Source organism: Mobula birostris, chromosome 6, assembly GCF_030028105.1.
Source record: "Mobula birostris isolate sMobBir1 chromosome 6, sMobBir1.hap1, whole genome shotgun sequence".
NCBI lineage: Eukaryota > Metazoa > Chordata > Chondrichthyes > Myliobatiformes > Myliobatidae > Mobula > Mobula birostris.
In genome coordinates this window covers 29,438,246-29,465,762 of record NC_092375.1, presented here as the reverse complement: position 1 = coordinate 29,465,762, position 27,517 = coordinate 29,438,246, and the positions used below count along the sequence as shown (strand labels likewise).

The 27,517-nt window shown below is 40.7% G+C and overlaps 1 protein-coding gene across 2 annotated transcripts in view; it reads left to right on the top strand.

Annotated features, from left to right (window-relative positions):
- The window catches only part of LOC140198893 (ephrin type-A receptor 3-like), a 289,537-nt gene that overhangs the window by 247,130 nt on the left and 14,890 nt on the right, over window positions 1–27,517 (top strand). For both annotated transcript variants that reach the window (XM_072260103.1, XM_072260101.1), the window contains exons 14-15: window positions 10,569–10,718; window positions 12,681–12,874. In XM_072260103.1, coding sequence (XP_072116204.1) covers window positions 10,569–10,718; window positions 12,681–12,874 — 344 coding nt within the window. The remainder of the gene's footprint in view (window positions 1–10,568; window positions 10,719–12,680; window positions 12,875–27,517) is intronic.

The window sequence follows — 27,517 nt, the reverse complement described above, 5'->3', positions numbered from 1 at the left end:
AGATCTTCTCAATCTCATTTAGCATATTTGTAGTACCTTAGAGCATGATAGAGATAGAGAGTACCCACAGCTGCTATGAAGCTTTCTTAATAGCAGCATTGAGTAAGAAAAGTGAAAAGTACAGTAGAGTTTTCTGTTTGGGAGCAGATTAAGTGGAACAGAATGAGGAGAAGATGGCTTTGGAGCAACAAGGGACCTTGGAATAAGCATGGACATTTTGAAGGAATGTTAGAGCCATAGAATATAGCCATGGATACGATAGGGTCTTTTTGGATACGGTAGGGTCTTTTAATGGATACGATGGGGTCTTTTAAGAGACTTTTGGATTGGATAGAGCTTAGAAAAATAGAGGGCTATGGGTAAGCCGAGTAATTTCTAAGGTAAGGACATGTTTGGCACAACTTTGTGGGCCGAAGGGCCTGTATTGTGCTGTAAGGTTTCTATGTGTTTCTTAGCACACAGCATGGAAACAGGCCATTCAGCACAACTCATTCCATATCAATACCATGTCTAGCACTTTGTCCAAAGGTTCAGCGATTCAAGTGATTCATAACATGCTATCAGTGACACACTTCAAACATTCTCTCAGGCAGTGCATTCCAGCTAATTACCAGTCACAGGGTGAAGAACAGAATTTCTCCCCTCTACCCGCAACCTATGTCTTCTTGTTTTTTCTACCTCTAACGTAAGGAAATGTATAATTAGAGTTATGGGCCATAAGCCCATAAGACCATAAAGTATAGGAGCAGATAAGTCATTTGGCCCTTTGGGTCTGCTCCGCCATTTCATCATGGCTGATCCAATACTCCTCTCACCCCCAATCTTCTGCCCTCTCCCCATATCCCTCCATGCCCTGACTAGTCAAAAATCTATCAACCTCTGCCTTACTTATACCCAATGACGTGGCCTCCACAGCTGCCTATAGCAATCAATTCCACAGATTCATTAGAACATGAGAAAGTTTTTGACATAGTGTGTTGAAATAACTATTGAGTTTAGAAATAACTATCGAGTTCAGAAAATAGCTATTGAGTTAAGTAACTATCTGGCTCTCGAAATTCTTCCTCACCTCTATTCTAAAGGGACGGCTCTCGATTCTGAGGTTGTGTCCTCTGGGCTTAGCCTCCCCAACCAAATAGGAGGGAAGGAGTAAATTGATCATGCAGGAGTTTAAAATGTTGGCATAACATCACTGGCTGAAGGCCTGTACTGTGCTGTAAAGATTTTTTGTTCTATATCCTATGTTTCCTGAGTCTATTGCTCTTCATCATTTCATATACCTCAATCATATCCCCTTTTAACCTGCGCCACTCCATGCATGTACATGCATGGCTTCCTTTTCTCCTCGTAACTCAAAGGCTCCATCTCTGGCAACATCCTGGCCATTGCATCCTTTCCATGGCACGGTGGCCAGAACGACACAAAATCAGATTTAGATTTATTATCATTGACATACAGTATAAAGTTTGCTAGTTTTCAACAGCAGCACAGTACAAAGTTCTAAAATCTACAAATGGCAAAATAAATAAACGGTGCAACGAAAAAAAGAATAACATGATAGTGTTCATGGGCTGTTCAGAAATCTGATGGTGGAGGGAAAGAAGCTGTTCCGGAATTATTGAATGTGCGACGAGAAGAAGGCACGTCCTGGACCCTGGGGTCCTTAAAGATGTCTGCCACCTTCTTGAGGCATCACCTCCTGAGATGTTGTCGATGTTGGGAGAGTCGTGCTTGTGATGGTGCAGGCTGAGTCTACACGCCTCTGCATCCTTTTGTGATATCTGGCAGAATGGATCATAATGTGGGAGAAAAAGAAGCATGTTACCTACACTTTGAAAGATTGCAGAGCTTTGGGGTACCAAAGGCAGGTATTCAAATACAGCAAGTCATTATGAAAACTAGCAGAATATTAGGGAAAATGGGTGAATTGAATATGAGAGTAATCTGATTATAGGACAATGCTGAGACAATATCTGGAGTATTGTGTGCATTACAGATGTCTTTATTTAGGGAGGTACATTAATTCAATGAAAACAGTTTAGAGACTATTAACTGGACTGATGCTGGAATGGACAGGTTTTCTTATGAGGAAAAGTGGACAGACTTGAATGTATTCATAGAGCTTAGAGGAGTAAAAGGAGTGGATATGGAGAGGATGTTGCCTCTACTTGGACATTCTGGGAAACCCGTGATCCCTTATTGGTGTCATCTCCTTCACATCCAGGGGTGTTTTTTCTAATTTCCTCATTCCTCATGTAGGGCAGAATTAATCGGTGTTCAGTTTATTTATCGTCCACTAGTTCAGTTGGGTTTATAGGTACTCTTATCCAATTCCACAGAACAATATAATTCACTTCAGCTTTTTTTTAAATGCTTGTTCGTAATCTGTATGTGCAATTCAATATGATGTGCCTTGCAGGTGAGAGAATATATGATCAACATGTACTTACTAACAGATCCATCCTCTTCTCCAAACGTTAAAGCCATGAAGTATTTTAAAGTATGTGGATTTGCTTCACATTTACTGTTACAGATACAATCATTGCTTTGAAACTTTAGAGTGAGAGAGACTGAGGCCCTTACAATAATAGTATCAGTGATTGATGCACTAATACATTCGCTCAGGGAAACTGTTTTGACATCCTCAATATAACCAGCAAAATGTTGTGACTTCCATTCCCAACTCGTTATTTACCTCAAGCTTACTGGGGTTTTCGTAAGATTTTAGGCTGTCTTGTTCACAAGTGGGGCTCCATCTCATATGTACTGTATATGTCCAGAACTCCTAAAGTAATTCTTCAGTATCATTTACCTTTTTCTTTGGACCTGCTTACAAATTCTCAGCGTGATGTCATCTATCATATGCCAGATGCAACCCAAGAGATATTTGACTTGAAAGCCAAAAGCAAATTGCAAAGACTTAAAATCTGCAATCAACCAGAAAATATTTTAAACACTTAGCAGGTCAAACTACATATATGTGAAGAGACACAGAATTAACACTTTGGGCTGAAGACACTGTCAGATATTTGCATTAATGCGAGTACCACTAATGTGTTAATATTTCACTTCCTTACTGATCAAACATGCTTTCTGACAATCTATAACTGCATTATTGAAGCTTTTGAAATTTATTGCGATTAGGAACCTCAGCAGCTGCTTGACCATAATAAAGGATCATTATTGCAGGTGAATGTGAATCAAGGCCATTTCTTGCTGCTGAAGAAAACCCATTCTTACAAGCCACCTTGTCTTGTGAGCTTCTCGTGTGGCAGTACAGTAGCGTGTGGGTTTGCATGATGCTTTACAGCGCCAGAGGCCAAGTTTCAATTCTGCTGCTGTCTGTAAGACGCTTGCACGAGGTGTGATTGATAAGTTCGTGGCCTAAGGTAGAAGGAGTCAATTTTAGAACACCTAGCAGCACATTTATTTTTCAACATTGTCCCCTCCTACATGTACACACTTAGTCCAGTGGTTGTGGACCATACAGATGTTGGATCTCTAGAAAGTGGTCCACAGCAGGGGTGATTGATAAGTTTGTGGCCTAAGGTAGAAGGAGATGAGTTATACAGCTCTTGTTACATGGACATGCAGTTCAACTCTTTGAGCAATTATGCAGAAAGTTTGAAGTTAATAACTCATCAAGGGGTGATTGAGAAGTTCGTGGCCTAAGGTAGAAGGAGATGAGTTATCAACTTCAAATTTTCTGCATAATCGCTCAAGGAGTTGACCTGCACATGCATGTAACAAGAGCTGTATAACTCATCTCCTTCTATCTTAGGCCACAAACTTATCAATCACCCATGCTGTGGGCACTTTCTGGAGGTCCAAGGTCTGTATGCTCCATGACCACTGGACTAAGTGTGTACATGTAGGAGGGGACTATGTTGAAAAATAAATGTGCTAGAGTTTCTAAAACTGACTCCTTCTACCCAAGGCCATGAACTTACCAATCACCCCTCGTATGTTCTCCCTGTGACCAAGTGTCTTTCCTTTGGATGCTTCAGTTTCCCCCCACATTCCAAAGACGCACGGGTTAGTTGGTTAATCAGTCACATGGCTGTTATTGGGTGGTTGCACTCGTTGGGCCAGAATGGGCTGTTACTGTGCTGTGTCCTAGTAGTAGGACTTAGTAGAATGATTTTCTCCTCTTTAAGTGAAATATTTGGTTCGTTCTTCAATATTTAGAAAGAAAAATTGATCTAGCAACTGGTAAGAGAGAAAGAATAGAGGGGATAGTAGGAAATGCTTAATTGTTTAGTTTTTGTAATTGTATTGAAATTGTTCTAAACATTTATGCTTGTAACTTAGACCCATGATTTCAGTGATAAATCTGCTCCTTGTATTTTTTAGATTATGAGGACACTCAGTCATCATTTATTGTCATTTAGAAATGCATGCATTAAAAAATGATACAATGTTCCTCCAGAATGATATCACAAGAAACATAGGACAAACCTAAAACTGACAAAACCACATAATTATAACATATAGTTACAACAGTGCAAAGCAATACCGTAATTTGATAAAGAGCAGACCATGGGCACGGTGAAAAAAAGTCTCAAAGTCATTTTAATGCCACTTTTGCGATATAGATTGTTTTAGACTAGCAATTTGTAAATGAATTATTAATTTTAAAGTGCTTGCCCACTGAATATGTTTTTTCTTGGAACTTATCAAGAGAGGGTTAAACCACAGCTGATCATAATATTCTGATTTGAATGTTGTTTTGCATCTTATTAGTATGTAAAATAGTGGGTTTGTTTAAAATATGCTGAAAGCCTTTAAGGAGCAATAATATAAAGATGCTTCTGAAGTGGAAGTAAATAGGTTTCAGAACCGTAAAATATTCAAATTAATTTAGTTGGTTTAACATCCAGCTGTGTTTTCTGTGCCACGTTGTAGTTTCATCTTCAGCAATTGAAAGCTTGCAGAGGAGGCTCTGCACAAAATCAGACTGTGGAATTTGTACCGAGTGGATTTAATTACACTTACTCAATCCTTCCTACAACAACAGTCTTTGACAGTCCTCTCCTCCCTCAGTTCCACACTACTTGCTTTAAGCACCCGGCTATGCAGCCCCATTTTGCACCCATGTATGCCACTTTAAGATTCACCAGGTCTTCAGTATTTTCCTGAGATTGATTCACTTGTGTTTAATTTTATTCTGAGCAGGCTGAACACAAATCCTCTCCCTGCTATTTTAAGGACAGTGTGAATCTTTTAAAACAAAATGGGTTACCACTTAAAGCAGCAAACACATCTCCGCCTTTGTTTACATCAATTCTGTGGCTCAGTCTGAGGATATGAGGAGAGAAGATTGGCAGAGTATTGGACAGATAATGAAGCAGGACTTAAAACAAGTTGACATTTAAAACATGACTTGGGCTTGAAGATTTGAAAGTAACTAAAGCGGCGTTGAAAGTTACAAAGCTACATATGTTGGAAATCTGAATGGAATGGAAAATATTGGAAACTCAGTAGGAAAGAATTGATAATTAAGATATCTTCCAGTTCAAAAACAGAAGTCCAAATGCACCCTCTTACTCTATTCTTCTGACACTTGTGCTGCGTCATTGCAATGCTTCCTTAACATAAACAAGTAAAATAATAGCAAGCAAAAGAGTGTATAGAAGGTTTCTTTAACAACAACATCTCACCTTTCATCAAGGAAGAATGGTTTCAGTATCTACCATGACTGAGACTTGCTTACTGCTCATTATGCTGCTCCCGTTTAGGGTAGCAATAAAGGTCCTCCATTTCTGGTGGGGCTCATGCTTCCTTCATCATGTCAGTAGATTCCCCTCAGTTTTCATTACTGTCAGACATGCAGGTGGAGATTCGGGAATACTGTCACACTCAGATGTACAAGGATCCTTCATTGCTGTTTCCATAACAGTTTTGCTTTACCAGTCATTGTTGTTAGCTCAGAGCTGAATTCTTGAACCTGGAGGACCAGTGGACCACTCTTACTCTGGTCTCTACCCTTTGACCTGTTTGGCATGGGTGACCCTATCAAGAGTCAATCTATCAGACCCTGACTTAGCTCTCCAGGTAATCGAGGCATGCAAGCCTCTAAACCATGACAAGATCATGATCCTCTTGGAGGATGACTAAGATAGACTGGTGAAACTACCTCCCACTTCACAAACCAAGATCCTGCACGGTAGGCTGGTCGAGAAGTTTAAAACACATGGGATCTAGGTGAACTAGCCAAATGGGAACAAGGTTGGTGCTTGGTGCTTAGAGATGGAGGGTGGTGGTGGAGGGTTGTTTTTCAGATTGGAGGCTGATAACCAGAGGTATGCCACAGGAATTGGTGCTAGGTCCCCTGATGTGTGTCATGTATATCAATGATCTGGATGAGAATGCATGGTGAAGAAGGTTGTCTAAGGCTACAGCAGGATCTAGATCAACTGGGAAAAAGGGCAAAAGAATGGCAGATGTCCACGGCAGGACATGCACAGTGAATGGCAGGATCTTAGGGAGTGTTATTGAATAGAGAGGCCTGAAGGCACATTTACATAGTTCTATGACAGTGGCGACAAAAGTAGGCAGGGCAATGAAGGCATAAGAGATGCTTGCTTCATCAGCTGAGACACTGAGTACAAGAGCTGGAACATCATGTTACAGTTGTACAAAACACTGGGTAGGCTGCACCTGGAGTATTGAATGTAGTTATGGCTGCACACTACAAAGATGTGGTTAAGCCAGAGAGGGGACAGAAAAGGACTCACAAAGGTGTTGCTTGCATTGGAGGGCTTAAGTCAGAAGGAGAGATTGGATAAGGTGGGTTTGTTTTCCCTGGATCAAAAGAGGCTGAGGGGTGACGTGATTAGAGGTAGATAAAATTTTGAGAGGCTCAATAGAGTGGAGAGCCAGAGCCTGTTTCCCATGGTAGGGGTGTCTAAAATGAGAGGGCATAGAATTAGGGTGTGTGAGAGGAGGTTTAAAGGGGATCTGAGGGGTAGCATTTTCACACAAAGAGTAGTTGGTTTCCTGAATGGGCATCCAGAGGTGGTGGTAGAGCCAGAAACAGTAAATGAAAGCAGCATCCATCTTCAAGGACCACCCCCACCCAAGCTATGCTCTCTTCTCGCTGCTGCCATCAGTAAAAAGGCACACAGGGTTCAAGAACAGTTATTACTCCTCAGCCATCAGGAACTTGAACCAGAGAGGATAGTGTCAGTTGCACCACCACTGAACTATTCCCACAACCTTTCAATGAGTTTTCATCTCACAGTCTTGATATTTATTGCTTAATTAGTTATTATTATTCTTACTCTCGTGTATTTGCACAGATTGTTGTCTTTGCACATTGATTGTTTGTCTGTTCTGTTGTGTGCAATCTTTCATTGATTCTATTGCGTTTCGTAGATTTACTGTGTATGCCTGCAAGAAAACGAGTCTCAGGGCTGCATATGATGACATACATGTACTTTGATAATAAATTCACTTTGAACTTTGAGATGAGCAAGGAATAGATAGATATGGAGTTAATGCAGGCAAGTGGGATTAGTAATGATAGACAGGCCCAGTGGGCCAATAGGCCTGTTCCTTTGCTGTAAAAGCATATGATTCTCTATCATCCACAGGCAGACAATGGAGAGTTTTCCCTTCTTCCCGAGGTAGAATTTTCCATCCAGGGGGTCAGTGTGGACATGGTGGAGGATTACAAATATCTGGGGATTCGAATTGACAATAAACTGGACTGATCAAAGAACACTGAGGCTGTCTAGAAGAAGGGTCAGAGCCATGTCTATTTCCTGAGGACACTGAGGTCCTTTAACATCTGTCGGACGATGCTGAGGATGTTCTACGAGTCTACGGTGGCCAGTGCTATCATGTTTGCTGTTGTGTGCTGGGGCAGCAGGCTGAGGGTAGCAGACACCAACAGAATCAACAAACTCATTCGTAAGGCCAGTGATGTTGTGGGGACTCTCTGACGGTGGTGTCTGAAAAGAGGATGCTGTCCAAGTTGCATGCAATCTTGGACAATGTCTCCCATCCACTACATAATGTACTGGTTGGGCACAGGAGTACATTCAGCCAGAGACTCATTCCACCGAGATGCAACACAGAGCGTCATAGGAAGTCATTCTTGCCTGTGGCCATCAAACTTTACAACTCCTCCCTTGGAAGGTCAGACACTCTGAGCCAATAGGCTGGTCCTGGATTTATTTTCTGGCATAATTGACATATTACAATTTAATTATTTATTGTTTTATATTGCTATATTTATACTCTATTCTTGGTTGGGGCAACTGTAACAAAAATCAATTTCCCCTGGGATCAATAAAGTATGACTATGACTATGAATATGTAGGCTGCTGACAGTCCCTGGCATTATTAGGACAGGTTGGTGACAGTAGGCTGTCTGCATTGAGGGACATATCCCCCATGTTAGAAAGGCCTAGTGACAGTATTTCCAACATTGCAGATGGGTAGTAAAAGCATCCTCCATGTTACATGAGGCAGGCGGGAGAGATTACAGCCAGAGCTTTGATGTGTGGCCCAAACGTTGCAAAAGACTACTACATGCATTTGCAGGTGATTGGAGGACAGTATGGGGGAATGTCAGAGGTGGGTTTTTGACATGGAGAGTGGTAAGTGGGTGGAATACGCCGCCAGAGGTGGTGGAGGCAGATACATTTGGGACATTTACTGTAAGAGACTTTTAGATAGTTAAGTTCAAAGTGAACGAAAATTAGAGAGCCATGTGGGCTGAAGTGTTCAATTGATCTTGGAGTGGGCACAACATCGTGGGCTGAAGGACCTGTATTGAGTTGTACTGTTCTATGTCCTACATTCTACAGTCTGTGACAGACTGGGGAAAGTGCAACCCTGAAACACACCTCCATGCAGACATCCCACCCTGCAAAAACTCATTTCAGGGAGGTAGCACCATCAAATTACGGGAGACTTCCGGAACTTCCGGGAGAGGTGGGATGTCTGCAATAGAGTAGCTCCTTAGCAGCTAGTTTAAATAACGTTAGCTATGCTAAAGAACGAATGACACCTGTTAAACTTACCTCGACATGTCTTTTACAATCTTAACCCACCATGGGCAATAGAAAAGTCACTGTTGTAAACAGTGCAGCGAGCAACACTGTCATTATTTTGATCCTTATTAGGCAGGGGTACACTTTAGTGTAGTCTGGGGTGACGTACGTTTTATATTTTTTTTTGGAACACTCTGCCATGGCGCGCTCGCCCTCTCGCTTGCTTTCTCTCTTGCGCGCGCTCTCTCTCTCGTGGTCGCTATCACGCTCTCTCTTGCTTTCTCTTGCTTGCTCGGTCTCAAAAAAATTGATTTCCGTGATATTGTATATAATTTGCGGGCATCAGGGAGCCACTATTCATATGCTGAAGACTCTCAGAACTTCCCTGAGAGGTGGGATGTCTGCCTCCATGGCACCACAGTGCAGAGGAATAAAGCAAAGCTGTAGGTGAAGAGAACAGGAAGGGAAGGGCGAAGGGAGGACACGTTCTGGTCTGTAGTGTCTGTGGCCACACACCTATCACCTCCCACACACGAATGCCAGTCTCATGCTGCAAGTTGCCCCAGGGCAGTTTGAGGAACAGGCTCATTAAACTGCTCATGTCGTAGAGTTAAGATCACAAACCTTTGTTTATACTGTAGAAGTGGAGTGGAATTTAAATACAGTGAATTGCCTTTAAACCATTAGATTGAAATCATGCCGCCTAGCAATGGTACTAAATCCACTTTATTTCCTCATATGGTGCTGCGATAGATTAGCCATAATCTTAATGAATGGCAGAGCAGACTTGAACGACCAGATGGCATGTTCCACTCTTATTTTTTTAAGATTAATACATTGTTTAAGTTAACAAGCAAAGCAAGTTCATGGCATTTTGTTCGGTGCAATTTAACCCAGATGTTTTGTTCTTCATCTGTAATTTTCTTTCAAGGTTTCACAGAGACATGAACACGTGTAACCATCTCTTAGGTCATATGTGATCATGTAACATATGTATTACACCTTCTTGTCTTACCTGCCCATCATCTCCCTCTGCTGCTCTTCCCACTTCCCTTTCTTCCAGGGTTGTCTATCCTCTCCTATCAGATTCCCCATTTTCTAGCCCTTTATCTTGTTTACCCTTCAACTTCCCAGCTCTGTACTTCACCACCCCCCCCCCGGATTCACCTGTCACCTGCCACCTTGTACTTCTTCCCCTCCCAACCATCTTCTTATTCCGACTTCTCCCCTTCCTTTCCAGCCCTGATGAAGGGTCTCGGCCCGAAACATCGAAACATTTTCCATATGTCTGGCCTGCTGAGTTCCTCCAGCATTTTATGTGTGTTGCTTTGGATTTCCAGCATCTGCCAATTTTTTTATGTTTTTGTTAAATACATGATATATTAGTAAGTTGTGAGCATTCTATATTGGTGCTAAGAGCATGGTAACTCTTGTGGGATGTTCCCAGCACATATTCGGACGCTGTTCGTCGTTGACACTAAATGATGCATTTCACTGCACGTTTCGATGTACGTGTTGCAAATAAAGTTAATCTCTAATCTTTACCTTTCTAAATATTTTTCCCAGGGCGGAAAAATCCCCATCCGATGGACTGCACCTGAAGCCATAGCGTATCGCAAATTCACCTCCGCCAGTGACGCATGGAGTTATGGGATTGTTCTATGGGAGGTGATGTCATATGGAGAGAGGCCTTACTGGGAGATGTCCAATCAGGATGTGAGTGATTTCTGTGAATTGTTCTTTTGAAAATAACTCAGGCAGAGTCAGGAAGTCAAACAGGGCCAGGCAGGTGAGCATTCATTTCTGTGTCTCTGAAGGTAATAGAGGAGGCATGTAAAGGAGAATGCCTTAAACATGCCAGTGGAAACCAAAAATGTAAATTGGAAACAAAATGTAGGCATTCGCAGTACTAACAATGGCTCGGAAATACGACAAAACCAGAGAACGATACTTGACTAAGATGAAAAATTTGCTGCAGTAGCTCCTCAGGAAGGTTATTACTAACTTTGAGACCTGTTTTGCTTCTATAATAAGGAGGAGTATGGCATTCCTTCAGAAGGATCATTATTTCTTTTATTGGGTGACATGGTCGTGTAGCGGTTAGCATAATGCTGTTGCAGCACCAGTAACCTGGGTTCCATTCCCACCACTGCCTTAAGGAGTTTGTATGTTCTCCCAGTGACTGCATGGGTTTCCTCTCAGTGCTCTGGAGTCCTCCCAGATTCCAAAGATGTACAGCTTAATAGGTTAATTGGTCACATGGCTGTAATGGGGCAGCATAGGCATGTAGGGCCAGAAGGGCCTGTTACTTGAAATAATTTTTAAAAACAATTTTTACAACAGAAAATAAACTTAAATCAATGATTCCTTAAGTGATGAAAAAATAATGTTAAGTTGTTGGGAAAATGGAGGGGGGGGAGAACTATAATCAAAGTAGCTGTTCATTATATTTTTGAAATTCGTAAGCATAAGAAAAACAAAGTTACTTTGTCTGTGACTGGGGTGAAAAGTCCCCTATGTTTCTATTAACCCACACAGACCATTTCCTCCGGGCTCCCAGTAGGAATCCAATACATCAATGTAAAAGCATCATGGAAGTTAATATTCAGCAGCTTTAACTGCTTCTTGGTGCCATCAGATAAATATATGAGGTGTGTTGTTGAGCAGGTTAGTGCCTGGGTTAATAGAATACACAAGAGAATTCAGTAAGAATGCATTATGGAGTTGCACAGGAAGGGGGCAGGTTGGAATACCTATCCCTCTGTGATGATACATCATGGCCAAGGTACAGCAAAGCATATATCAATATCTGAATTCTGTCTAACATCATAAATTGTGGATATGAAGTTTTCCTCTCACAGCATCTAGGGTGTGTACGTCAGCATGTAATGCATGTGTATGTCTTTCGAATTCAAGAACTACATTCCTCTGTCAGAACCAGGAGATCATATGAAGTTCAAACCATTTTAAAATATCTCCTGGAGCCCATCGCAGACCACCATGACATCCATTGCTCACAAAAATAACCCATTGTTTGAAAAGATTGAAATAAATCTTTACATCCACAGCCTTTAAAATATCTAGAGGCAAGTCTGGAAAATGTATTTCTTAGCATAATGTTTATCATTACTCTGTGATATGAACTGTACAAGAACTAAGAAAATTGGTGCTTAACATGAGGATAACAAATTCAGCAATCTTCCTTCCTTCATGTTCCTGACCATAAGACCATCCGAGATGTTCAAAGTTCAATGTAGATTTATTATCAAAGTACACATATGACACCATACATTTGATTTTTACCAACTTCGATTTTTCTCCAAATAAAAATCAAGCACTTCCAGTAGCCTTAGTGAAGTTTATCTGAAATGATAGTCAAGTGAATGGATATGTCTGTGTGTGGAGGGGATGGTGGCTGGTGTGTTACTTGTTGCTACAATGTAAGTGGGGAATATTATGAACCAGGTTACTCTTAAATAAGGAAGGATTCAGAAGGTACATTCATTAGGATTTAAGCACAGCAGTCTTTTCTTCGCCAATGGAGTGTCTGTCTTTAACTTCAGGAAAAATACACAATTCTTCACGGTTGTTTAACTTCACCATGTTACTTAGAGTAGTAGTGTTTCGTCGCGCTCCAGCAGTTCACCAAAGTTCCCTTCTATTTGAATCCACGTTCAGGTAATTAAAGCGGTTGACGAAGGGTATCGGCTGCCACCCCCCATGGACTGCCCAGCTGCCCTGTATCAGCTGATGCTGGACTGTTGGCAAAAGGATAGGAACAACAGGCCCAAGTTTGAACAGATTGTCAGCATCCTCGACAAGTTGATTCGGAATCCCGGCAGCCTGAAGATCATCGCTAATGCAGCAGCAAGGTGAAACAAAATAATTGCATCTTTAAATTGAAACAGAATAGAAAATTGTTCTCTGAGGTATACATGCTAAATGTGGAAGGCTGTATCCTGTGCTTTAAGGCTCCCATTTTGAAATTTGGTTCCATTAAGTTTCAGGAACCAAGTTCAACACCAAAACATTCTTGCATTATGCATTGAAAACATACAGCAGAGAAATATTTTCCTCAGTTTAATATACATAAACAGTTTCAGTTTTCCTGGGATCTAGAGTTAGATCACATGAACAGTTTTACATCTGGATAAGGGAGTGTTGCATTCCATTCACCTGGGATTTGAAGGTCCACTGAAAATGTTACCCAGAGGGAGATGGATTCTGGGGTGATGTGCATTGTCATACACAAGTGCAATTCATTCTGAGAGAAGCTAGGAACAACAGGAGGAGAGGAAAGGGTCCATTACCCAATTTAAATAAAATATTCAGCCCTACTCAGGTCAGTTTTCCCAATTTTCACCTCAAATCCAGAATATTCTTTGTTGCTCTTACATTTTCACCAATAATAATTGGGTATTTAATTTTAACACAAAATACCATTCTCTGTTCAAATAACATTAATAAATCATGAAAATACTAAACTTCAAATCCCAAATTGCATATTGAGCCTGCTTCACTATTACTTTTTTTTGTAATATGTGTAATTTGAATGAAATGATTTAAGGATTACAGAGTATACATAAATGAAGCTGGTTTAAAATGGGTTCCCCAGGGTGAGGAAGCAGACTGTTGGTATGGTAATGCATCAGTTATGCAGTATAATAGTATGCAGTTTAGTGCCAGAGGCACGGATTTGATCAAACATGATCATTCATTTGAATGTAACTCATTTTGTAAAATAAACCACTAACAACAGGTTACTGCTTCCCCGTCCATGTGTGTGGCGTTCTCAAACGAATTTGAAATCAGTGCCTCCTGAAGCTCACAAAGTTAATCATTTTATTTATTCTATGAATTTAGGGAGGACATATATATCATCTCTTAAGTGTAAACTATGCATAAAAAGTAGGGGTGGATAGCCCTGCCTGCTGTTTGTTCATTCTCCTATCATGATTAACCCTTCTAGAATGAATTCTGAATCAAGTGGACACACTATTATATCAGACAAAACTCACTCATACGTGACTGGAACATCAGTGGCCACTTTATTAGGTACACCTGCTCATTAATGCAAATATCTAATCAGCCAGTCATATGGCAGCAACTCAATGCGTAAAAGCAAACAGACATGGTCAAGAGGTTCAGTTGTTCTTCTGGCCAAATATCAGAATGGGGAAGAAATGTGAACTAATTGACTTTGACTGTGGAATGATTGTTGGTGCTAGATGAGGGTGATTTGAGTGTCCTAGAAACTGCTGTTTTCCTGGGATTTTCACACACAATAGTCTCCAGAGTTTAGAGAGAATGGTGTGACAAACAGAAAAAAAATAGCATCCAGTTCTGTGGGTGGAAGTGCCTTTTTAATGAGAGCAGTCAGAGGAGAATGGCCAGACTGGTTCAAGCTGACAGGAAGACGACGCTCACTCAAAATACCATGTGTTACAACAGTGGTGTGCTGAAGAGCATCTCTGAATGCACAACACATCAAACCTTGAAGTGGATGGGCTACAGCAGCAGAAGACCACACCGGATTCCACTCCTGCCACCGATTGTAGCTTGTTTATCCGATACAAATCTTTTTTTTGTCAAACAAAGACACTTTTTCATTCACACCTACCATAAATTAAAGGGAGCATTATGTGTTGTGATAACATATGAGTTTTATTGTTCAATACCGGCTGCAAGGAAATGAGAACATTTTAGAACATGACATAAATAAGTTACATAGGTGCCAGTGTTTCTTATTGATATTTTCTGGCAACCATTGCACTTCCTCCATTATTTTGTAGGTTTTATTTTTGAACTGCTCGCCTTTGGTTGTCACAAGTAATAAATGGTCTGTCCTTGGATTTTTCTGTCCTCTTTGCTGCTGTTAGTAGGTGATGTCCTGTAGAATAGGACAACCATCCTTTCATATGCGTAAGGTTTTCTCACAGTGACTGTGCAAAACTCTGCCAGAAAGGACAATTTAGAGAGTAGAACTTGTACAGAAGCAAAGCCAAGTCCTACTGCCCACCCAATAGCAGTGGGTGCCATTGCTAGTGAACACATGGAATACACTTTAAGTATCATGAAAGGGGATAGATGGGTATATAATGGCAGCCAGTTGAACGGTCCTACAAAGATCACGTCCATGGCTATTATTGTAATTTCTGCAAAATATATCACAGATTATAGAACATTACTGCACAGTACAGGCCCTTTTGGTACACAATATTGTACAGAACTTCTAACCGACTCTAAGATCAATCTAACCCCTCTCTCCTACGTAACCCTCCATTTTAAAATTATGATCCATCTGCCTATCTAAGAGTTTCTTAATTACCCCTGTTTTAGTGCAAAGTGGTCATATTGTTGCTGAACTGTATTGATTAGAGTTTTGCCAGTTGGTTAAAGAACTGAATGGTTGAAGGGAAGTAGCCGCACTTGAACCTGGTGATGTGGAACTTCAGGCTTCAGTAACTCCCGTCCGATAGTAGCTGTGAAAAGATGGCATGACCCACACAGTGGGGACATCAATGAAAGATGTATCCCCCTTGACGCGGTACTTCCTGTAGACACAACCAATGGTGCGGAGGGATCTGCCTGTGATGTACTGGGCAGGGTCCACTACTCTCTGCAGCTTCTTGTATTCTTGGCCTACTTGACTATGATGTAGCCAGTCAAGATTCTTTCAACTATATATTTGTAAAGGTTTGATAGATATTTCGTCGTCGTGTCTATCCCTTGAGGTCAAAGATGATGGTCTTCGTTCCCTACAGAGCGAAGACGCCCGTGCGTGTATTTCTTTAACGTGTACTTGATGTTGCACTCCAAGAAGCACACGATACTTCACAAATCAACCAACTAATTCCAATGGCATGGAAACCACGACGGTTGGAGCTGATGGATTTATTGCAGCCTTCATCCGCCTTCACGGCCATTGAGTTCTAAGTAACTTCGTCTGCCTGTTCCACCGTTGAGGTCTTGGTTGGATTGTTCTTTGTCAGGGACCTCACCCTCGACCTTACTGCCATGGGTGACCCTACCAGGTGCATAGCTCCAGACGGCAACGCTCTCGGGATCTCAGGACCACTCGAGCTTCTCCACCACGACAAGGTGACAATCCACGGAGAAGGTTAGATGTTTAATGACAAGCCAAAGCTTGTTAACCTCCCAAGTACAGGCCATAAGCTTCTCATGTTTTTGGACTACCTATGATTTAACCAGTTAAGATATTTTCAACTGTATGCTTGCAGAGTTTGTTAGATGTTCAATGACAAGGCAAAGCTCCTTAACCTCCTAACTAGAGGCCCTTCAGCCTTCCGAGTCTCAACCATCAAGAACCCATTTGTACTAATCCCATTTTATTCTCCCATATTTCCATTAACCTGTCCCCAGATTCTGGCACCTCCACACTAGGGATAATTTACAGTGCCCAACTAACCTACCAATCCTTGAGAAGTTGAAGGAAACCCACATGGTTACAAATGCCCACAGACAGTGCCAGAAGTGAGGGGTGAACCTGGATCATTGAAGCTTTGAGGCAGCAGCTTTCCTAACTGTGTTTCCTCAAAGGCTGTGAAAGACTCATACTCAGATTAAAAGCTTCACACAAAATACCCTTTTATTTTTAACATATGTTCAGATATCTACTGCAGTTTGTGTTAGTCAGAATTGGTTCACTTTCCACTCCACCCCCAACTTTCAGAAACTTAGCATTGGTGATTTATTAAAGGCATTAATGCTCGAGTAGGAAACAGCAGGAGAACAACTCAGCTTGTAAGAGCAGTGGGGAGAAAAACATCCCTAATTTGTCTGTTCCTGTCTAAATCAATAGGATGCATGACCCAGTCAATAAATTGCATGGTCCAGGCCACAGACAGGCATCTGGGTCACATGCTGATGCATGTAACTGTTCCGGAATATACCACCATTCTCTAACTCTTGTATTGAGACAACATCGATTCTTCACAGTTAGATCCAAATTCCTTTAGACTATTAAATTGTCCAGATGTCTTTCCTCAGGAGGGGGATGGGGTAGGAGTGGGGAGGGGCTATCTTTGCAAACATTGGGCAGTGATAGGTTTAGGGAAGCAATTTCTCCAAATACTGGCAACACCAGATTTTAAGGTTAGTTAAACATTGCATTTTTAACCTAAGTAACTGCATATGTTGCAAGTGTATTTAACTTCTGCCTAACAGTTCCCAGTTTCAAAGGCTGGACTATTTAAAGAAAAGCTGAAATCTTCAATTTATTTATATTTCAATTTTCAAGCATTATCCTGCTTTCAACACTGAAAGCTAGAAACGGCAATAAGCAACTTTATCATGGAAATTCCTGGCAGACTCCTTCTCGCTTTCTATTTTGTAACGTTTATAGAGCTATTGATAATAAACCACTTCTAGAGAGATGAAACATTTACTATAAGTGCAGCATCTTAATAGAATTGTTGATCATAATTCCCAGGCTTAAATGTGCCCCAGCAAAAGGTAAATATATCTGAATTGGACCAGAGTAACAACAATTTTGTTTTAGTAAAACTCTAAATCACATGAGCCATGTCCTCTGAATAGCAAAGTAAGTTTGATTTTCCCTTTGCTGGAAGGAGGACCCAGTGCTCATGCTGGAAGTAAATTTCTTTCAGGAGAAACCAAGATTGAATTAGATCACAATTTTCCCTTGGTATTGATGCTACTGTTTCATATTTCTGAGAGCTCATTTAGATCTCCGAAAGTTATTTTATCATGGAGATCAGAATAAAGGTCAAGCAAAGGGATAATTTATTATTTAGGGAAGTCCTAAAGGAGGAGAGGGAGAGATAACGGTTTAAGGGAAGGTATGTCAAAGCTTAGGACATAATCTGTTGAGGCATAGCCACCACTGTTGAAGTAATTTCAAAGCAAGGATGTTCAAAATAGCCAAATCTGGAAAAACTCAGACTATTGTAGCTCATTCACAGAATGTGGGTGTCACTGGCATGGCCAGCGTAGTGTCCTTGTGAAATTGGTGCAGAACCACCTGCTTGAGCCACTGCAGCTTCCATGGACAGAACTGATAAGAATCAATCACTTCGCTATGGATCTAAGTTGCATACTGTCACATTACTTAAAGGCAGATTTCCTTCCCTAGCAGCAAACCTGGTATTATCATTGTCACTATTACCGATACAAGCTTTTTATTTCATTTTCATTTAACCAATTGGATGGTGGGACTTGACACTGTATTGCCAAGTCTTTTGTATAAGCCTCTGAATTATAGTCCAGTAGCAAAGCCATCGTGGCACTGTATACTTGAGAGCTTGGTGGATTGTAGAACTAGAACAGACTATAATAATGAGGATAAAGATAATGAAGCATGAGTCTTGTAAAATTGTGAGGTGGAAATCCATATGGGTAACATGAGATTACTCATTATTGCTCAGACAAAAATCATGTTATTTAAAATCATGTTAATAAAAATCATGAATGTTAATTAAACAGCTGGATACATATTTCCAGAAGTCAGAGACACACTATCTGCCAAAGAGATCTCAAACAAACTGAACCAAGATGGGACTCCAGTCACCCCAACTGGACTTATTTTCACCAAGTGATTAGAAATGTCAGAAGCAATTCTTCAGAAATAGAAGGATGTAACATAACCAGAAGAGTAGCAAGCAAAGAACAGCAAAAATAAATCAGACGGGAAGTGGGAGCACTGGAAAAACCTTCTCCACCCAACTCTCACACCCTTTAATCAACGTTTCCTGCACGTTCAATGTCTGACCACAAAACTGTTGCCTCTAACATCTATGAATTTTAAAAACCTTGTCCAACTCATACCTGAACTGCTCTTATAATCAAAGGCTTCTTTGAAGCTGTCTCAGGGTATATAAGCTGATTTAACATACTGTTACCTTATAGAAGGGAAAAAGAACTCAGTCTGTGGTAGGGATCCCTTGAAGTAGGTGAAAGCACCTTTTGCATTGCACTTGGAAGGGATACTTGGCTGTTTTGTAGGCTCGCAGAAGTGCAGGGATGCAATGAAGTGTGTTGTTATGGACATCACTCTGGCCACTTCTCTTTGCACAAGGAAACTGCCTGAAGTGCACATCATTTAGATAGAAAGCTTTTACTCTCTGTATGATCCTGCCACCCATCTTTAATCATGGTAGTGTGCACACATTCCTTGACAATGCTTCGCATTAGATGAAAGTGTCCTGGTTGGATTCTGATGTAATTCTTTACAGCCACTTCTTGAGGTCTGAGTTGTGAGGAAAGGTACTACTACTGTATTATGGGAAATTCAACTCCTAATGTCCTCTGTTCCCAACCCTAACTCTAATACAAGCACAATTCTGGAACTGCCATTGCCACTAATGCAGTTTTGTCGTCATGGCTATCCCTCGAGGTCGAGGATGATGGTCTTCGTTCTGTTGATCTACTTATGGGCTCTCAAGTGGCTTATGAGTCCAATCTTGGCTTTGAAAGTTCTTCCGCATTCAGGACAGGTAGTTCCAGATGGCAGATCGGGCTTTGGTTGTTGCTGCCTCTCTTTCCATTTTCTTCTCTTTTCTTCTAGTTCTGCACATCCATTGGCTTCGGAAGTTGCTGTTCCTTCTCGGATGATGGCTTGCCAGAGTTTCCTGTCCTTGGCATTGATTTCCCAATTGTTGACGTTAATGTTACATTTCTTCATGTTGGCTTTTAAGACATCTTTGAATCTCTTCTGTCGTCCGCCTCTTTTACGTTTGCCTTCTTTAAGCTGGGAGTAGAAGATTTGTTTTGGCAGACATTCGTCTTTCATCCGAACAACATGATCGCTCCATCTTAGTTGGTTCTTGATGACGTAGGCTTCAATGCTTGTTGTTTTTGTTTCATTTAGCACACTGACGTTGGTTCTTCTATCTTCCCAGCTGATATTTAAGATGTTTCCAAGACAGCGTTGATGGAACTTTTCAAGTTTTGCATCACTTGTATGGATAAAGGTATCATAAAAGCTTCATTTAGATTATGAGGACACTCAGTCTTGGTTTATTGTCATTTAGAAATGCATGTATTAAAAAATGATACAATGTTCCTCCAAAATGATATCACAAGAAAACACACGACAAACCAAGACTAAAACTGACAAAACCATATAATTATAACATATAGTTACAGCAGTACAAAACAATACCATAATTTGATAAAGAGCAGACCATGGGCACGGTAAAAAAAAAAGTCTCAAAGTCCCAAGAGACTCATCATCCTACGCAGGTGGCAGAAGGGAGGAACTCTCCCCACAACGAACCTCCAAGTGCTGCCAACTCGCCCATGCAACACCATTGGAAGCACCCGACTGCAGCAGGCTCTGAGTCTGTCCGAAAACTTCGAGCCTCTGACCAACCCCTCCGACACAGCCTCTCCAAGCACTATCCTCTGTCAAGCGCTTCAACCCCCCCCCCGGCCGCCGAGCAACAAGCAAAGCTGAGGACTTGGGGCCTTCTCCTCTGGAGATCCTGGACCACACAGTAGCAGCAGCAGCAGCGAAGCAGGCATTTCAGAAGTTTCACCAGATGTTCCTCTGTGCTCTCACGTCCGTCTCCATCAAATCAGGATTGTGCACGGCACCCTACTTGACAAATAACAGACATCATCACCGGAGTGGCTGCTGCGAGCTGTGTCACGCCGCCATCTTCCCTACTCCTCTCATCATGAGTTGAGAGAGGAGTAAACACAGAACTGGGTGATATTACAGAGGTAGAAATAAGCAGTCCAAAGCTCAGACATGACATCAATATTGCAAATGATATAATTAGACTGGCATCTTTTCCATAGCAGTGTTTTTTAATCTATGTAGCTTTCTCCATCGTGGAGGAGATCACATTGTGAGCTCCAAATGCCAAATACCTGATGAGAAGAAATGCAAGTAAGTTGGCCTCCATCTTATTAGTCATTCAATCTCTTTTGTTCTCACCACTATCTCCCTCTCCACTATTTAAAATGCACTAAATATGATCTTTGAAGTATTTGTAAAATTTTCTGGGTTTTTAAATTTCAGATTTCCAGCTTCTGAGTTTCATAATGATCATGTTATGATTGCATTCACTATAGTACTCAAAAGGGAAAAATGAAAAACAGCTACTAACATTTCAGATCTAATAAAGACAGACTTTTGCATTATAGATTTCTGACCAGTTATACATGCCATCTAGTCAGATCTGCTCATCAGTAAAACACCCATCAAAGCACCAGTATAATCCACTCTAATAACTGGCTTTGTGAATATTATTTTTTCTTTTTGTTTTATGTAGTCCCTGATCTTCTTAACTTTTATACCTGTTCCTAGGGGGTACAAATTAGTTCACTATCATATTTAACCATTTTTGAGGCCTGAGGAGAGGACAAAGGAGATGTTAGCTTGCAGGTCACCCTTGGACAAGGTGTAGCATCTGCTTAGCCCCCAGATCAAGGTCACATGAAGCCATGGGAGCAGGGGGCAGATGGTCATATGAGCAGCTGGTGCATATCACAAGCAGGGGCGTATCTAAGGAAAATAGCGCCTATGGTAAGCACTGAAATTGCGCCCTTGTCCAAACATCTGACACCCATCTTTTAGATAACTTTACCATAATATCAGCTCAAAAATACAAGTCAAACTCATTAATTTTTAAGTAACAAATTATGGCACTACATGAAAATTATAACTGCACCTTCCATGCTTTCACTGACGCTTCACTGCTTCTGTCCTTGCACTCCACCAGGTTTTGGACTCTGACTTAACAACCACAGGCAGGGCCTTTTTGACTTTTTCCCGCGCTGTGTTGAATGAGAGAAAAGCATATGGAGAGCTTCGATGGTTCCAAAAAACATGACCATCATTATATCCTGCTTGGCTGCATGTACATCCACCAAGTTGAGTGGGTGATTGTCACAATTCACAAATACTGTCAGGTTGTTTTTCTCACTTATTCTTTGATGAACATCACTGTGATGTGTCCAGCCATCACAATAACGTTGTCATAACACTGTGACCGACAATCTTGTAACTCCATTTTATCCTTCCCCAGCTTTTTCAAGATGTCTTCAACCATGCTCTCAGCATCGTTCTGGCTTATCTGGATAAAACCAATGAGGATTGATGGTCTGACCGGGAATAGAGAAGACAAAAGATACAAAATGCAGTCAATTTTTAGAAGGGGAATGGACCAGCCATGAGTGAGTCACTTCCTCACCACGGCCATTTCCCAATTTCCTCTTGAACCAAGTTTTGTTCATTGAGTGGTTATTTGTTCGTAGGAAAAGCCCCTCACTGTTCTGGAAATACTTTGAACCCAGGTTTATTATTCTGTTCTCAATGCGTCAACCAGAATTGCTTTTCCAGTATCCTTGTCGAACTTCAGAAGTCCAACGTCATGCTGTTCAATCACTTCTGGTATGACAATTCGAGGCTCTTTGACACACTCCAGTTCACTAGGTTCAGTGTCGTCAGGTTCAATCTCGTCAATAAACTCAATATCACCACCACCACCATCGTCTTCCCCTCCTGTCACATCCACGTTCTCTGTGGCAGCCTCACTCTTAATCTCGTCATACTTGGATTTATCTGACTTGACTTCCTCCTCAGCTTGTGACGCATTTGTATTTGATCCACCTTCAGATCCTAACAAACTTGTAGCAGGTGCAGGCGACTCCATGGAACGTGTTGAACTACTTGTTCCGGGCTTTTCAAAGAAGGGCACAAAGAACTTGCTCGACTTCTTGGCTTCCTCCGCCTCCAACTTTTGTCTCTTCTGTCCTTCAGCTCCACTTTCCTTCTTCTTCGTGAAGAAACGTTTCATGGTCTTCTTACATAATGCTCTGAAATAAGGCCATCCTCGTGCTTCTCACTGATGATAATCAAAGACAGATCATACATCTGAAGAAAATTCTTCTTTTCACTATCCGAGGATGGCTTGCCTGACTTTAATAGAAACTGCTCAGTGGCGCCCCCCCCCCCCTTCAAGTAGCGCCCAGGGCACGTGCCATCCCTTAGATACACCACTGATCACAAGTCCTGGTTATGCAATCACTGACACCAGGCAAACAATCTCTGAGGAGTATTGATAATGGCTGGGGTCACCCGTCTTGTAAAGACACTGCCAGGAAGAAAGTAATGACCAAGACCATGGGTAAGACCATGAACGCCCATGCCAATATGACATGGCACGTGATGATGATGATGAAGGAGAGGACAAAGAAACGAAAGAACAAAAGCTACAGAAAAGGAATATGAGAGAGACTTGGAGCAACACAAAAGTTAAACAGAAGTTTATTTTATAATAATAGGATGAAGAGGAGAGTTGGAACAATATTGGCATTTTAAAGAAGCTAGTGATGATATTTAAGATATTTAAAAATAAAGTAAGAGAAGAATGGTTTAGCAGTTATGGGAGAGGAAGGAGATGACATCCTCGAGATAGAATCAATGGCAGTGACTTGCTAAAATTAAATATAAGCAAAATAAAATGATGAAGATAACAACAGCCCTGCAGATTGACTAACTTTCAGGAGCAGGTAGTTTCCAATCTAGTCTTTCAGAAAAAGTAGTGGAGCAAATTATAAGCACTCCAACTATAACATTCAATAGTTCTTTCAGTTTAGGAAATTTTCCTTTTGAATGGAAAATTATACATGTCGTTTGACAATTTGAGAGAGGTGAGAGACAAAATATAGTTAACCTGCATACTTGGGAAATTACTAGAATTTGTAATTAAGAACACAAAACTTGAACAGTAAATTTTTTTCAGTTGAGCAGGGATGGGCAGCAGTAATATGTCATTTGTTTTCCCTGAAGATTTTAATTGAATATTTTGAAGAAGTGACAAAAGTAGTGAGCATTGGAGTGTCTCTGCATGTTATTTATGCAGATGTTTAAGGAGCATTTGATAAAGCCCCTTATAAGATGCTTTCAGCTTAATTTGAAGATCAATGAATTGTTGATTTGGCCAGAATATTAACGGGCAAACATTAGGAAGAGCACAGGGATAATTGGCACACTCTCATACACTGGCAGAAAACATTTAGTGAGGCCTTGCAAGAATTTGTGTTTGGACTGAAATATTTGCTGAATTGAAGAATGAAAAGCAGTTATCCATGTTTGCTGCTGGTACAAAGATAGACCACATTATAGGCGATACAAATATAAAAGAATGACAGGGAGATATTAGTTAATTGAAATAATGGGCAAAGCTTCAATAAATTCATTTTGATATATGGCAAGGATTAGGGTGAGAACATTGTCATCCATCTTGGTCTAGAGATGAAAGAATGAACTACTGTTTACACTTGAAATTAAATCAGGAAAACTTTTGCTTGCAAAAGGCAGGTAGATATTTGGAACTCCATTGTGTAAATGATAACTACCGCTTAATCATTAAATTTTAAATTTGAGATCGATGTATTCTGTAAAAAAAGGTACTATAAGATTGAGGAAATGTGGCAAATGATGATCAACTATATCTCTTTAAATGGCAGAAGAAGTTTGGGAGACTAGATGCTCCAAAACTGCACCTACCTTTTCACTGATGTTGGAATCTCACCGATAAGTATGAAAATTAGAGTGACCTTGCACTCTGATAAAATTCCTCCAAATTAAATAGACAAATTCCAATCTAAGTATATGGTGATCAATGCAGCACAGAGGATTCACAGCTTCAGAGATGTGTGTTCCATTCTGATCTTTGGTGCTCTCTAAGTGGAGTTTGTACCTTCTCCCTCGGACTATGCATGTCTCCACTAGGGGGGGTCTGTTTTCCTCCCGTACCCCAATGATGTGCAGTTTGGTAGACAAAAAAGCCACTGTGAATTGTGACTAGTGTGAAACTTTCTGATAACGTTGATCTGGACAGTAAGGTTAACTTCGAATCTGGCGGAAATTGATGGGAATGCAGAGAGAATAAAGTCAAGCTAGAGAAGAATTAGTGTGAAAATATGTGTTTGTCAGTGAACGGACCAAAAGCCTATTTTTGTTCGTATGTCTCTATGAATAACAACCTAGACATGTCCTCACAGAGGAGACACTGCAGGCAAGCTTAGATAGTGAAGAAAGTAGTTTTGTATTTTAGAGTACTTCTTAACCCTGGATTTAGATTTTAATGAATGGAGCTTTTACCAAATGAATGGAGCTTCTGCAGCTCTGCTGGCAATGTTACAGCAGGTAACTGAAAGGAATTCCTGTAAGCGTTTATACTGCGACTAATCCTTAGGCTGCTGTTCAGATGATATTTATGAAGATCAAATAATGAAAGAGGGTGTACTGAACTATGTTTTAAAATGTGGTGCATGTAATATATGATAAAGAAAACAAAATAAACTTTGTATAGCTAACAACTCATTTGTAGAAACATGCATCTTAAAAAAGATATAATAAACTGATTTGTTATCACAGCTATAGCTCTTTTTAAAGTAACATTTACTGAGAGCAAAATGCATATATCCACATATGTTGACATAACCTATATATTATATTTCTATAAAGATATTAAAAATAAGTGCTGTATGTGTGTATTAATACATATATATTGTATGTAAACTGATTCAGAATGAATGCAAAAATCTTTGCTGCAAGGCCATATTAAACGTGAACTCCTTTTCCTTTTTGTGAAATACATAATGAAACAGATGGTTGCTGACTAAACAGATACCAGGACTGGCAGTTACATGAAAGCTACGTGCTACTCAGGGATCCGTGAGCCCATATGTGAGGATCACTTGAAAGTAATTCCTACATGCTGTGGGACCCATCAAGAACATGCCCTATACTCCAACGTGGCTCTGTTGCAGCACGTGTGTACAGCTTGTAGGTGACATTTGAAGAATTGACTAGGCCTTTAACTCTGTAGGAAATGAAAAAGATTGCCATTAATACAAAATGTGTTTTGCTTAATTACCTCGGAATTTGTTTCCCTGAAGGACCATCTCTACTGCAACATGCTCATGTGATCGTACCAGACCAAAATTCCTGCATTATTATCCAGACAATTAAAATGTGCAAAATATGGGGACACCAGTCTGTCCCGAAACAAGGCATGAAGGGAACCTTTTTGCAGGCTGTCAGGCCAGAGATGTGAGTGAACGGGGAGAAAGGTCAAGATAATTTGAGGCCAGAGACTGCCTGCCGATTTCCAAAGAAAGACTTGCTGTCTATTTATGAAGTGTCTAATAATCCCTGGGATCATTCAAGAACACCATTCAGTCTTTCCATTATTTTAAAATAATCCACATTAGCCGATTTAACAGAAAAAGGTAATACTGTAAAACGTCTTCACACTACTAGGCGTTTTGCAGGCAGTTAAATACTGATTGTAAAAACGGTGAATGGCTATTGATGTTTCTTTCAGTACCTTGCTACAGGTTTCAGATCTGGCTGAAAAGTTGTGTTTCCTTGTTTTAAGTATTAGGTTGTAAAAGCTGCCCATGGTCATGAACTTTTTGTTAGTGATAGTAAAGTTCATCATTTGACCACACACAACAGAGGTTACTCCCCTCCCAGGGAGCCATCTTTTACTTGACTGTAAGTAGCGAATCAATACTTCAGTGCAGATTGGTAAACCTCCAAGGTACAAATTGACCAGTATTTAATCCACGCATTGATCCTTAACATAATTTTCTAGCTCTGTTTCACTGCCTCCGGGCCATATTAACAAACGCTGCAGAACTTTCCAGTAATGTCGATCTGCACAGTCAGGTTAACATTGATTAACCCCACTATCCCAGAAAGCCAAGTAAAAGATACAATTTCCGACCAAAGTACTTCTATAATCTTTATTATTCATCTGCCTACCTACATGGACACATTCCATTCTCTTCAAAATCAGAATCAGGTTTAATATCACTGTCATATACCATGAAATGTGTTGTTTTGTGGCAGCAGTACAGCACACTACATCAAAAAAACATAAATTACAGTGAGAAATATATTTTGTATTGCTGTTCCTAGCAATATTTTCTACTATTTGCTCATGTCATCTTGGATAGTCTAAATCTATTTAGACTTAGTTCCTTTGACTCAAATCAATCACATCCTATAAACCACCAGCCAGCGATGAATGGTACAAAGCAGGCTCTCAGCCAATGGGCGCTAGCCTTTCTTTTCCATTGAAGCCAGTCAGGCCTGGTATAAAATGCGCTAGTGATTGGCTGTGGCCTTGTTCAAGCTTGTGCTGAAGGTTATCTCTTTTCTTTAGTGGCTTTACTGACTCAATATCATGGGAGAACTCTTAGAAAAAGTTTTGAGAGCATCTGGCATACTCCAGATGTCACAGCTCACAGTGTCAGATCATTAAGCAAAAGAGGAAGATAGGCAGCTGCTTCGTCCTGAGGTCAATTAGGTTAATTGATTCTGTTGAGGTACGCCTGTAAAATGCCCGGGAGCCAGACAATTACAAACTCAGGCAATCTGCAAACTTCCTTCAGCACAGCAATTAATCTGTATTTGTCCCAACTAGTCAAAAAAAAGGTTTGATGATCTTAAAGGGACAGTCCGCTTAAAATACATCCCCAAATCAGCAGCAAACGTTCCTCCTTAT